The sequence below is a fragment of the Lissotriton helveticus genome, chromosome 6 (assembly GCF_964261635.1).
Source record: "Lissotriton helveticus chromosome 6, aLisHel1.1, whole genome shotgun sequence".
Classification (NCBI taxonomy): Eukaryota; Metazoa; Chordata; class Amphibia; order Caudata; family Salamandridae; genus Lissotriton; species Lissotriton helveticus.
In genome coordinates this window covers 840,613,400-840,627,922 of record NC_136067.1, presented here as the reverse complement: position 1 = coordinate 840,627,922, position 14,523 = coordinate 840,613,400, and the positions used below count along the sequence as shown (strand labels likewise).

The 14,523-nt window shown below is 44.7% G+C and overlaps 1 protein-coding gene across 2 annotated transcripts in view; it reads right to left on the bottom strand.

The window, feature by feature from the left end:
* PREP (prolyl endopeptidase) overlaps window positions 1-14,523 on the bottom strand; it is an 821,567-nt gene that overhangs the window by 738,767 nt on the left and 68,277 nt on the right. The window contains exon 1 of one of the 2 annotated variants that reach the window (XM_078648443.1): window positions 1,348-1,482. The exons of the other annotated variant lie outside the window; for it this stretch is intronic. Within the exon in view, the coding sequence (XP_078504569.1) occupies window positions 1,348-1,356 (9 nt within the window). The 5' untranslated portion in view covers window positions 1,357-1,482. Of the gene's footprint in view, window positions 1-1,347; window positions 1,483-14,523 lie in introns of those variants that run through there. 2 annotated transcript variants of the gene reach the window in all.

Genomic DNA, 14,523 nt, shown 5'->3' with positions numbered 1-14,523 from the left:
TTGTTGAGAGACCTCAAGTCAACACAGAAGCACAAATCACCATTTTTTTTAATGCAATAGCAATCGAGGAGACCCATTCGGAACTATCAGTTGGTTCTAGGATATTATCTGCACCTAGAACATCCAGGTGTTGTTGGCGAAATCCCAACAGCACCTTTATACTGTACTGGTATTGCACCTTTCTTCAACTTAAAACAATGTGTGAATCCTTTCACTTGGCCAACTTCATCAGCAAACACTTGGACTTTCCCAGCATTTTCTCCACATGTGGATGCTGAACAGCCACATGGTTGAGTGTGATCTTGCTAGCACAATATCACTCCAAGTTTACCCAAATCAGATCTGCCATCAATGTCCTTGCCATTCACTGCTAAATAAATTTTCCTAAAAATGGCATGCCCTTTACACTCAAGATTGTCCTCAAAATCCCCCAACATGTCAATATCAAAGTTACCAAAGGCTTGCTTTAGGGTTCACATACATTTTCTTTAACTGACCATTATTCCATTTGTCCATAAAACTGTTTACAGACACAAGAGTAATAGGTCAACCGGACCAGCAATTACATCTAACAGTATTTCACCAATATGCACTTCCCCCAACGGCACTTAGAATCATGTGCTAACCCTACTTATTTTGACATTGTCATATAGTGTTAGAATCATATTCTCTACATCTCCACATACCTCCTCTACATTTATTTACATTCACACTGGGACCAGATCTGATGCTCCGACACACACTCTGAAAATGCCCCATTTTGTTGCACTTGTACGTTTCCTTCTCACTGCAGGAGATTCTTGACTATTTCCAAGATGTGTTACAGAATCACACCTGTAACAACTTAAACCTTGTGTATTATACATAGGTTTAACAGTTTCCACACACACACACACACACACACACACGGTCTGTGAGCCACCGTTATAATAATTGGAAAAAAAATTTAACCTGAAATACTCAGTGTGCGAATCATGGAAATTACGTGATATGCTAATTTCCTTTACCAGCTGGACATTCGCTGTCCGGAGCACACCGCTATTCTCCTCACAGCGTGCGTGGTAGCAAGAAAGCTAGTGTGCATACCACTGACACGCGAAGACGATGTACTGTCTCCAAGAAGGCTGCCACATTCCGAAGTGGCTTATGTCAATGTTGCTGTAATGCACTGCATTTCAACACGCTTCCATACACTCAGAGCAGACGGTCACGTAAGCAGGGAGGTTGCGGCACAGGGAAGCATGCAGCTCGCAGCACGAGATACTCTTCGCAAGAACTACAACAGGCAAATCGTACACCAAAATTTGCGCTGGCACAGGCCCGCAGTAAGCGTTCACAGTACAGTACCTTGTACATGTTGGACTATGGCCGAAGCAGTACAAACTGTCAGAATCCTTTCCAACCTTTGACAGTGGTCAGCGTATGAAGACCGGAGCATACTCTTCTTCCTTCACAGTGGGCCCAATACTCAAACATCACTCGTTGCAATTGTAGAGTGGCAAATGATGCTCACAAAATGAGAAGTAACCAAACATGGTTTATTTCCATAAAATACGGCCCACTGGTGCAGATCAGAAGGAGCAGCAGAACAAAACGTCTCCTCTATAATTCAGCTCCGCTTCCAACTGCCTCCTACACCAAGATTCCACATGTTACATCACAGTACCCCCTGACCCATCCCTATCACATGGGGTACATTCTACCTGCTCATTACACAAGGTAACTGTGTAATGAGCACTATATAACATTAGGGTTCTGAAACTATCTCTGATATCACTTCACTGCATACATTTCTCTTTCTGCACATGCCTTGTTCTATTCTTTGGAAGTTACTTCAGTGTACAGTAATATACAACTGTTTTGCTAAGTTAAATGTTTTCCACAATGTTATTGTTGCAGTGTAAGGGCCCACACACTTCCTAGTGCTTGACTGCTATATAAAACTGTTACATAAAATAAAAGGAGAGACTCTAGAGAGGTAAAGGGTTGTGAAAGAGGCACCAAAGCACAAAAAGGTGACCAAACCACAAGGACAGAGCGTATATACAAGATACAAAAAATACAGAGAGGTCCAGTGTGGAAAAGTCAAATGAATGACATGTCTCATAATGAAGAGCAACAGAATAAACATGACGGATCTGGCTAGGCTTTGCCTTTAAACAATGGAAAAAGCATCACTGAACAGATATTTCCAAAAAGTGCACAATCAAGTAACTTTCAGTCCAAAATTCTTCTAACAAATATAATCATGTCAAGTGAATTGAATTGCATTAATCCACTTCAGCAAGCACACTACATTTATAGAAAATGCATCACTTCCCTTTATACGTAGAATTGTACAACACAATACACAAAACACACCTTAATTCATAGTACACAGAACATTTTCTCTATTAAAGTCACACTTTAATAACTTTGTAAATAACTGGTTGTTGTGGCTGCTTTGGTAACAAAAACCTAGGGTGGTCCTCATATTCTAAAAGACTTCATTAGGTAGTTCAGAGTTCAGCGTTACTGTCAGCAACTTTCTACAAGGGTTCTTGATAAGTTACTAATCAAGTTACGGAGAAGGCTGGCGTGCTTTAACACCGTATCACTTGTGAAAGGAGAAGTTAGTTAAGGAACAGTGAGAAAATCAGTGAGCATGAAACTTAGAATACACAATGATTTTCAGAAATGCCCACTTTAAATGTATACAGTTTAACTACCGCGAAAAGAACAATTGATAGACAGAATGCAGAACAATGTCATACATTCACCCCAGTACAGATATCTGGGACTAAATCCATCGTTTTTTTACTCACCATGCCATTCCAGTTTGGACCCAGCCATATGCAAATCAGTCTTGACCCTCCACCCAATGGGAACAGTCCAGGCCGAACTGCCAGGCCAGGTCCTCCCTGGACTGGAAACAAGCAACCTAGGACCGGTTTCGGGCTGGTGGAGTGAGCAAAAGAATGATGATGGATTAAAGCCAGATCAGTTGACTGGGGGTGAGTGCTTGCTTGTTCCAACACTCCGTCCATCATCCCCTTTGGTTTTGCTCTGTTCGCCCTAAGTTGGCAGGGTATGCCCAGACGTGGGTCCCTAGCTCACTTTGCCACTGGATTCAAGCGAGCCTGGCTGATGACGGCTGATTAGCCAGAAACCTGTCCCAGGATGCTTGTTTCCGGTCCAGGGAAGACATGGCTTTTGGCAGTTCGGGCTGGACTGTTCCCATGAGGCACAGGGTCAGACTGATTTGCATATGGCCATGTCTGAACTGGGGTGGCGGAGTGAGCTAAAGAATGATGATGGATGAAACCCAGATCAGTTGACTGGGGGCGAGTGCTTGCATTGTTCAACACTACGTCCATCATCCCCTTTGGTTTTGCTACTGTTTAACTACCTACAACAAACATAACTCTCCACGGTGGATAGCCAAGATGTACCAATGTGTCACGCATTGCTGCCAGAGGTGTAATAGATCTGCAGCTGGCTTCTACCAAGTGATGTGGGAATGTCCTGCGACAATGCTATGCAACTCTGGAACACTTTTGTACTTCTTACATCGGAGACATCAGGCAAGAGACTGGAAGGCACTACTTAGGTCTAACAAAACGAAAACTAGTTGCAAGTTAATGGACTTAGACCTTGTGATTGCCAAAGGCGGTTTTCCAATATGGGCTCTGGGGCTACACCCCCTCTACTGTTCCCCTAAATAGCTGAAAACTATTCTTTGAAGGAAGAATACGCCGAGGGCAGCAGTAAAAAAACACTCACTCTCAGTTGCACTCTATTTCTTCCTAGACCTCCTTTGATGCTCAGTGACAAAGGCCCCCGCAGCCCCTGCAATGCGGGGGGCCCGAGTCTCCAGGGGGCTCCCTCAGGGCAGTACCACAGCCTGTGAGCTCCCGAGTAAGTGCGGAAGGGGGGCCCTCCATGCACTTTGCAGGGGAAGGCCTCAAGTTTCGTTCTGCTACTGGCTTTGTGCTGTGAACACATAGTGAGTTTTTACCATATTTCTTGTTTTAGGTATTATGAAAACAAACATGTGGTGTAGCGTTCTAGTGTTGAACACCACGTGACGGTCGATTTTAATTACAGGAGACTGCATGTCCTATGTTGACAAATTAACGTTCAGCCCCAGACAGCTTAGTGGAGGAACACACACAAAGCATGGTTTACCAGTGTGGGGAGGTTGTGTTCAGGTTGCAACATTGGGACCTGTTGTGTTACTTTGAAGTGGGCATCTTCACAGCAATGTAATATTCAAGTGTTACATAGCCGGCACTAGTTTAATTCTCTTTTGTGTAATATTTGTGTAATAGGTGTAAACACCTCGTTTGTCATGGGTTCATTGGCCTCTTGTGATGGAAGGAAGAGCCCTTTAGGACACGCTATTTCCTGCAAATTTCACAGGGATCTCTGCAGTGGGCGTTCAACCAGCTGAGTTATCCTACTAACATGGGTTGGAATATTTTTCTCACTAGCTCTATAGGGGACCTTCTTCTTACAGCTTGGTGTGGTGATGGGCATAAAATAAGGTCTTCAGTGAATGGACCACGAAATCCGAACCTGTGGTCCAGCTGGACTGGGACATATAAGGTAAGCACAGGCATTATCAGCTAGGTAAATGCCACAAGAGGAAACTAAATAAAAGCGAAACTGATGGGAGCCCCTTCATACTAATTATGAAGCGCTACAGGGGAGGATTGCGGTGCTAATATGTACAAGTGCACACTTATTTAAAAAGTTCTTTCACAGGGGATAGTCACATGTCTGGGACCTAAATCCAATGGGCATTGTAGCACTGGAGGCCGAACACAGGATTCTGGTCATCACATGTTTAGTACAGATGTAAACAATGCTAGACATTATAAACCACCAGTTTGAACACTAGAGCCAAAAGCCTCGGCACAACAGCGCTGTATAACTGTTTGTGCCATCAGCAGAGTAGCCGTACAGTTCTAACAATTGCGAAAAACTGTTGAAGGAGATGTGTGAATGGGTTGGTGAGCAATTGACCTGTTTTGTCTGGATATTTGGCTTGCAATAGGGAGAATGTGTTGTGTTGCGGTTCAAGACCCTTTCCCCTTGTGACAAGTCACTCGCCTAATGCACCACCAGTAAAGGCGTAGAGCACTTCAAAACAGTGGTGTATCAATAGCACTCACAGCCCCCTCTGTGTGGTGGGGGGGCCTGGGATTCTGGATGCCCCTCTGACACTGTGCACAGGTCGCCCTAAGAGTTCAAGACTGGGTCCAGAGCGTGGGGGCCCCTTCCATGCACTTTGAGGGGGCCCTCTCAAGTTTTGTTATGCCACTGTTGATGCTGCTGCACAGGTGAAGCTATCAGCAGGCAGATGCCATTAATCACAATTTGCTGGGCTGGCAAGCTCACAGCCCTGTTGCCTGCGAGGTCATCAGCTCAGCAAAGTTATGGCCTCGTAGGTTAAACTCCACCCCCTGACAACTGTTAGCCCCTGGGCGCTCCAGGCTCAAGCCCAGTTGTGCAAGGGGCCTCGCGTCAGTCACAGACTGTAGCCAAGCCTACCCACACATTCACAATTCATCACAGGGTGGAGTGGGGCCAACAAGTCTTACTGACCCCACCTCACCCTGCGACAAGTTGTGAAAGGGTGGGATTAGAGGCTACAGGAGCAAGCTGGGCATTGGAGTCTACGCAGTATATCACCACAAGTTTTGCTGTACATACTTCAGTGTCATGCTTTCTGTGCTACACTTAAAATGCCTCCTGTGCTTGCGAGGAGGCACCCAAGCTTTCCCTCTGTGTTCCTTCCGGCAGTGGAAACCAAGAGAGTCCAGAGCAGAGAAAATAAAGGGACTCTCAGATATTTATTATACCAGACAAACAAGTCGACAAACGAGACAGGCGGGTGAGTTTTCCTTTAGTAGTTTAACATGGCTGAAATGTTTCCTGGTGTGTGTGTGCGCATGTGCCAATGACCTGATTTATGGGTCTTTTACCACATCTGCATACAGACCTAAAGTGAGGCGCTTATTAAAACATGTTACATGAAGTGTACTTTTAGTATGATTTTAAAACGGGGATGCTTGTAATAAGTTTTTTTAATCCTGTTCCTTTCCTAATAGGGATATGTCGACAGGGGAAGCGGCCTTTACAACTAAGCCGTTTCCCCGAAATCTTTAACCACGCATGCAGTACAACGCATGCGTGGTTACCACTAATGCCTTTACCACGCATACCTTTACTACGATGTTTGTAGTAAAGGCATATGTGGTAAAGGTAAAAAGAAAAAAAGGGGGGCTTGGGGGGGTCTCCCCCCCAAATAAAACAACTCACCATAAGTCACGTCGGCGTCAGCGTCGTTAAAGAGAAATCGGAAAAAAATGCCGTTTTCTCTTAACGACGTATGACGTCACCACGCAATTATTCGAGGAAAAGTTTATCCGTGGTAAACGAATTCCGTTGTAATGCATGCGTGGTAAAGGCATGCGTTGCAACGGAATTTGTTGTATCATCATATATTCGTCGACAGACATAACAAGCATTTGCAATGCAATAGGTCTCGCATTTCTGAAAAGCAGAGCTCTTGGTGTTGAAAATGACAATGTTTTTCACTTTTGTTTTATGTATGCAGTGGAGTGATGATACTTGCAAAGCACTATTGCCATTGAATGACCTTGCGATGCTGGAGAACCAGAAATGGGAAATAGTTATGAGGGAAGGGAGACCAGCGTAATATGCTGGCTGGGAAAACAAGCATTTGCAATGCAAAAGGTCTCGCATTTCCAAAGGTTTGAACCATTGGCATTGCAAATGACAAACCCTTCACCCACGCGTTGGTTTTGAAAACAAACAAATAAATGGCATTGTCATTTACAATGTCAATAGCTTAAACTCTGGCATTGAAAATGACAAAGCCTTTTATCCATGTTTTTAAAAAAGAAACATAAATAATACGCATTGGCATTTACAATACCAATAGCTCAAACTTGTGTAAATACTCTTGTAAATACCAAAAATACTCGATCTCTGATCAGCAATTGATGCTTCTGCTTTTCAAACTTAAAACATATGTTTTATTAGAAACACCTTAAACAAACGTAATGCCAAAATGCCCCTTTTGAAAATATGTCGTCCATACATAAATAGTATTTTATAGGATAAGCAATTAATGCACACATATATGCACGGTCTGTGAAGCACTAGATATAAAAGGGCTTCCAGTGCAGAGAAAAAAACACAGTCCTGTTTCCCCAGTCCGCAACCTCTAACAACCACCAACAACAGACATAGTAGAATTATTTTGTGACGTCTGAGCGGCTTTGTACTGCTCATTGAAAAATCTCACTGGATTAGGTAGGTCTCTAAACCTACAACAAGTGCTCCTTTAAATGTCCTGTAATTTATATGCGTGGACACAGCTGAAGTACACTGTCCCGTCCTACACAACCACTGCCCCTACAGCTGTGGCAAGTAGAATTTGTGCATTTTTATACAGCGCCAACTTTAAATGGGCACGCATAAAAGATTATGAGTGACACTATCTTACGTGCAAAATCAAGCAATATAGACAAGGGAACCATATATAAATCATAGAAATTACACCTATTTGAGCAACAAGAAACTCTAAGATATTAAAACTGCTGTAGGCAAGCAACAGAAATGCAAGGGTACTAACCTTGGCTGCTGCCTGGAGGCTGTGCGTCGCTGCAGCCACGCCCCACTGGATCTGACTGATGAATATTAAGCATGGCGCCTGTCTTGTTCCTAAAGCTGAAAATTTTGCACGCGCCCAGGGGCGGGACGACAACGAGGAGCAAGCTTCAACACTGACTAATACAAGCATTTGCAATGCAATAGGTCTCGAATTTTCGCGATTTTGAGCTATTGACATTGCAAATGACAATGCCTTTTATTCTTGTTTTCGTTTTTAAAACATAAATAAAAGGCATTGTGATTTACAATGCCAGTAGCTTAATCTTGTATAAATGCGATACCTATTGCATTGCAAATGCTTGTGTTGGACTTCTGAGGTAGACATTGCAAGAGATCCTGGATTTTGTGTCTCAGGACCAACTGGAAGATGAGTTCTGGTAACATCCCCTTCATAGAAGGTGCAGTCTTCCTGATAACAATGTGGTGAATCACCTGTTCTTATTAGAACATCATGCCAGGAACTCTCTCATGAAGCAGAAGTAATACTATATTTTGAGCTTGAAGCATGGTATCTTGCCAGAACTGAACCATTGCGTTTTAGGTTTGACTTGATAGTGCACCCATATTGCTACCAATTCTTAAAAATAGACATTGAGTGGGCTTTGCCGTTACCCGGAGGAATATTACTCACAAACATCTTGCTATTGACTGTTTGGCGTCTCATTTCACCTTTCAGGAAGCACTTCCACTGGATTGCATGAGGAACTATTTTACAAGTGCAAGTACACTCAAACATCAAGTTTTTTGTCACAGCCAATTCTTTATTTTCTATACGGATTGTAGACAGAATACAATCCTTTTTTGGTGCGTTTTCCCAGCATTGGCCAAGGCCAATGGGTAGACTTTGATGTGTTAAACAGGTTTTGTACAGGCAATGCACGGAAACTGCATTTGGAAATGCCTGTGTTTACATACACTGGTATATTAAACCACCACCTGTAGGCTTTTCCAAGGAGTGTTTATGTTTGGGGGTGCTGATTAGCCAGTAGCACATGTATGAAATACCATTCACCACCTAGAAAATATTGACTGGCTATCAATACAGCAAATTAATGAATTAGTAAGGGCTACATGTAGGCCTGAATATTAGCATTGTACAGTCTGTGCTAGCCTACCACTGCAAATGTGCTACCCTGGCAGTACATTTTCCAGATTGGGATGTGGATGTAGGCATCTGACTACTGTACACCAATTATCTCCCTCTGATTGGAAGGCTATGATTTGTACTAACGAAGTACCAATCTTGAATTTCGAACGAGCAAGAGGAAGATTGTTCAGCTGTGCACAGGTCATATACTGTCCGTCTTTGTCATAGCTGACGTATCCAGGAGTATGAGCCCTTAGTAACAACAGTACACCAGAACCAGCAAAATGACATGCTGAATTAGGGGTTACTTGATGCGTCACAAACTGATAGTAGGAATGTACCTCGCATCTAGATTCTGTTGATAGGGAGAATATGAAATGGTGGATTTTCAGTTTTAAAACATTCAAAATTAGCATTGGATCACTGACACCTTAAAGCGCTGGAGCAGATATTACTACAAAACACTGAGGTAGCACATAAAACCACCCATCTCCAATAACAATGTTTTTGGGAAGACATTTAATCTCCAAAATTTTTGTGGCAGACTTTTTCAAATGATTGATCTCTGTGTTGGCATGCGCCTCTTAAAACACTGTAGAAAACCAAACAAAACAAAAAAGTGATGGATGGGTTGCTTGTACTAATCTTAGCCACTGGTAATTACTATGAGCAGCAATCCAGTCCATCGTAAACTCTGCACCACAAACTAATGCTCCTCATGTTTTATCTAGCTGGGGCACAGTGAAATAATCTCGTAATTACGCAAGTCTCCTCCAATGAAGTTCTTTAGGCGTTTACATCTGCTACTTAAGCTGGCAAACTAATGAAAAAGACGACTGCAGTTCCTTCTGTACTGGCCTCGTGTGCTGAAACCTATCCATCTCTGTCATGCTCCTAGTTGCTGCATAATGCAGTGATTGGCGTTTTTTCATTAATCTATTCTTCATGCCCGATAAGAATCAAGGGAGTAATCGGATTCTTTCTTAAGGCCATGTAATTGCTGCCAAATGGAACTGTATCTCGGGAGATGTTGTTGTATATTTTTCCGGGCCTGTTAAGGAATTAAACGTCAGCAATGCTAATTATATTCAAAATGCAAAATAGAGGACAGGTGTCAGAATGATCACTTAATTGGGTATTTTTGCTATGAACCTCGCTTTCTTCATAGGGATTGGAAATAGACATTTAAAGGTGCCACCTTCTCTATCACGTTACTGACACCCTGAATGTTTGCTAATTAGGTTTTACTTTCCTTCATGCTCCACTTCAAATGCACTGCAACACCATGCCAACGGCAGACTGTGCGCCATTCAAGTACCAGTTAACAATAACATAATGAAACAAGGTGGAAGACACGGAGACTAGTGACTTGCCCAGAGTCCCAGAACGGTGAGCCGACTCCTATACCGCTAATGCAGTGCAGGGTTCCCGGGACTTCCATGATGATCTGTAGCCGACGGGGGAGGGGAAAGTGAAAGCACGCCACGCGCGCGTTGTTGGCACACCATGAGCGTGCACATCCGCGTGGCCTGCGGCTCAAGCACAGTGGCGGCGCCTGCGGACTTCGCCATACTTCAAGAGTGCTGCGCAGGATTTCAGGCGGGGCCGGTTGAAGACTGAGACTATAGCGGAGGAGCAGAGACCAGTAGCCGGTAAGTGGGGTGAGGCAGCATCCACAGTGACAGATACTTTTTGATCGGAGATGGATAATAATGTAAGTAAACTAGTAAAGCATAAATATTATTGAAATGTGAGGTATTGCGCAACTAAAGCAGGAAAGTGGAGACTCCTAGAAGCTGTACATTTTGAATGTTTGTGAAAAGGTGCTAAAACATGTGTAGCGCCTTTTGCTACTTTAGCACAACACACTGCAGCTACACGTGGCACTAGTCGATAATTTCACTAAAGTATGCGCGGCGCGTTCACACTGTTGACTCAACCCTAATTAACGCGCAGCAGCTGTACACACTTTGTGGCAGGCGAAAAGTAAGACGCCTGCTCAACAGTCATCCGGACAGGAGCACTCACCTATAGTTAACGCCCAGCAGGTCTTCCGGAGAGGACCACTCAAATTCAATGTAATGCGCAAAAGCTGTCCTTGGGAACCGCGTTCCCATTCCAGAATCGGCTCGTGGAAGCGTGTTCACAGAGCAGATTCTGCTCGTGCACTGGTCTGTCTCAGCCGCCCTTCACGCTTTTCCTACTTTTATGTCTTTTCAGTGTCAGCCGCTTCAGCCTTCACAGCTAGTCCCTTGTGTATGTCTCTGAGGGTGTGAGCTGCCCCAGCCCATGGCTGCCAGAGCAGGTTCACAGGTCCCCGGAGAGTACTGCCTGCAGTGCACCGCCCGGGGATAAAGCAGCTCTATGAGATCCTATAGTCAACCGCAGCAGAGGGACGTTACATCCAGTCACCAGCGGCCACTGTTTGAGGCGGCGTCCTTCCCCCAGGATCCACAGTAGTGAGGTACGGGCGGATCCTCACTTTCTGTCCCACCAGGAGCCAACTATGTTTTAGTTGAAACCCCCGAAGCCTACCTTCCGATCCTACCTCCTGCCCCCTCCGGAGAGTGTCCTTTTCAAAGGGGTCTTCTGACGGTGATTTAGAGCGAAGCGTACAGTCTCCATTAGCAGGAAGGTCCCAGTTGTACTTTGCACCTGGTATTTCGTTGTGATGGCTTTGGAAGGGGGGGGGGGTGTTCCTCTTGTGTATTGCACCTGCTGCATGTTTACTCGTTTTAAAGTGCTTCAATTTCAAATGTGATGGGGTGGAGTTCAGGTACTTTGGAGCAACATGCTTTGTGATGTATATGAACTTGGCATTTTTTTCAAGTGAACAGCGTCAAATACTACAAACACAAACCTTATTCGCAGTTTTATCATGTGTGATGGGGTGAATTTCAGGTGCTTAGGAGCAACGTGCTTTGTGATGTATATGAACTTGGCATTTTTTTCAAGTGAACAGCGTCAAATACTACAAACCTTATTCGCAGTTTACTTGGCTGTTGTCAATAAGAGTAACAGGGGGAGGGGCTGTTCCTCTTGTGTATTGCACCTGCTGCATGTATACTCGTTTTAAAGTGCTTCAATTTCATATGTGATGGGGTGGAGTTCAGGTCCTTTGGAGCAACGTGCTTTGTGATGTATATGAACTTGGCATTATTTTCAAGTGAACAGCGTCAAATACTACAAACACAAACCTTTTTCGCAGTTTACTTGGCTGTTGTCAATAAGAGTAACAGTTCTACATTGTTTCAGGTGGTAGGACTAAACAAAGAAGAGCCCGGTGAGGTAAGGGGAGGAGGGGTGTGTGTGTGTCTGCGTGTGTGTGTGTGTGCGTGCCTGCGTGTGTGTGCGCGTGTGCGCGTGTGTGTGTGTGTGTGCTTCCGTGAGTGTGGCTGTGTGCGCGCGCGTGTGTGTGTGTGTGCTTCCGTGAGTGTGGCTGTGTGTGCCCGCGTGATTGAGAGAGGTTGACGCTGTGAATGTGGAGCAAGAGATGTGCACGGCGCCGGGCTGGACGTGCGAGTCCACAGACCAGAATCGCCGCGCGTGCCCAGGTCTATCTCCCTTGAGAGGCATCTCGAAAACAATAGGTCTCGAGAGCGAGACCTACAATAAGTCTCGAGAGCGAGACCTAAAATGAGCAACAGTGGAATTATATGCTCTTGAAGCCACAACATTTTAACCCCTTCGCTGCGGGCCCGTTTCCGCCGCTGTGCGGTAAACAAACGAACAGGGCAGGGCCGTGACGAACCCCAGCCGTCATCCGCACACGAGCACCGCGGAGCGTGACGGCTGGGGTTCGTCACCAGCATGCAAGGGGTTATACAGGATTATGTATTTCACAAACATGACACATAATCCACAACCTACTGCATAATCTCAGACAAACATATCGTAGCTCAAATGAAAGCAAAAAAAGAAAGCATGACACGTGGTGCTGTGCAATGTCATGTTCTCTCCAGTTTAATCGGACATCGTACAGTTGCTGATTTTTGAATTCAAGTAGTAAACTGGTACTAATGAGGTTAATTTTTTCTCCAGCTAGTAGTTATTGTCACATACATTGTTCTTAGTAAAGCGCTCTCACGTACCCCCTGGGCCTTTTATGTGATCTAAAAAAGAACCATAAAAACAAACATAGATGCACAGATAGACACACACAAGCGTGCAAGCACAGATACAAAGAAACACACATGCACTGACACAAACTCACACATAGACATGCATATATTTGGAAATTGCCACCTGAAGCCGCATACACAGATAGATGCAACCACATAAGCATACAGACATGCATGCACACATACGCACGCAGGCACAAGCACATACAAAGCGATACAAAAGGGGATGATGGATGGAGCGTTTGAGCAAATCAAACACTCACCCCCAGTCAACTGATCTGGGTTTAATCCATCACCATTCTTTAGCTCACCCAGCCACCCCAGTTCAGACATGGCCATATGCAAATCAGTCTGACCCTGTGCCTCATGGGAACAGTCCAGCCCGAACTGCCAAGTCATGTCTTCCCTGGACCGGAAACAAGCATCCTGGGACCGGTTTCGGATTCATAATCCTCATCAGCCAGGCTATCTTGAATCCAATGGCCAAGTGAGCAAGGGACTCACGTCTGAGCATACCCTGCCACACTTAGGGCGAACAAAGCGATACAAAAGGGGATGATGGACGGAGCGTTTGAGCAAATCAAACACTCACCCCCAGTCAACTGATCTGGGTTTAATCCATCACCATTCTTTAGCTCACCCAGCTACCCCAGTTCAGTTGGGTGTGAGTGTTTGATTGGTTCAGATGCTCCGTCCATTACCACCACCTTTTGTACCGCTTTTGGCCGCCATAAGTGTGGCAGGGTATGCTCAGATGTGAGTCCCTTGCTCACTTTGCCACAGGATTCAAGCAAGCCGGGCTGAAGACGGCTGTAATGCCAGAAACCGGTCCTCGGAAGCTTGGCAGTTCGGGCTGGACTGTTCCCATGAGGCACAGGGTCAGACTGATTTGCATATAGCCAAGTCTGAACTTGGGTGGCAGAGTGGCCTAAAGAACGGTGATGGATTAAACCCAGATCTTTTGACTGGGTGTGAGTGTTTGATTGGTTCAGATGCTCCGTCCATTACCACCCCCTTTTGTACCACAAGCACATACAAACACAGCCACACACAGGCAAGATAGACATGAGACAAACTATGTAGAGGTCTTTCTTATTTGCTGGACCACAGCTGTGAAGGTTCAGAATACCCTGCTGTTCACTGGTTTCTAATAGGAGGATTGAAGCGTCCCGTCGGTCTGTGATGGTACAGTACAAAACAAGAAGACAGCCCTGGTATCGGATTACATTTATATTTTATGGTTTTCAGGCTTTACTGTGTATAGTTATACAGCCACTGAGGAACAAAATACAGATATTTTAAATAAAAAACTGTTCCGGGCACAGGCCGGGTTTTCAAAGTTATTGTATTAAGGAATGTTACATAATGGCTGTCCAGGCTCAGGCCATGGGGTGGCTACTGTCCAACTGTAGAAGGCAACATCATTTTTGTCAGCTTAGCGCAGTTGATGGGACCACTACGAATGACAAGAATTATGTAACTATCAGTTTACCGGAAGTGACATCACTGCTAGCATATTGTAATTTCTAAACAATAACATTGCTACTATTCGACTGCAGTAGAGGGGTGACATCACAGCGATCAGATACCAGGAATATCCTCCACGTCTGCCAAATCACAGGACGGGAG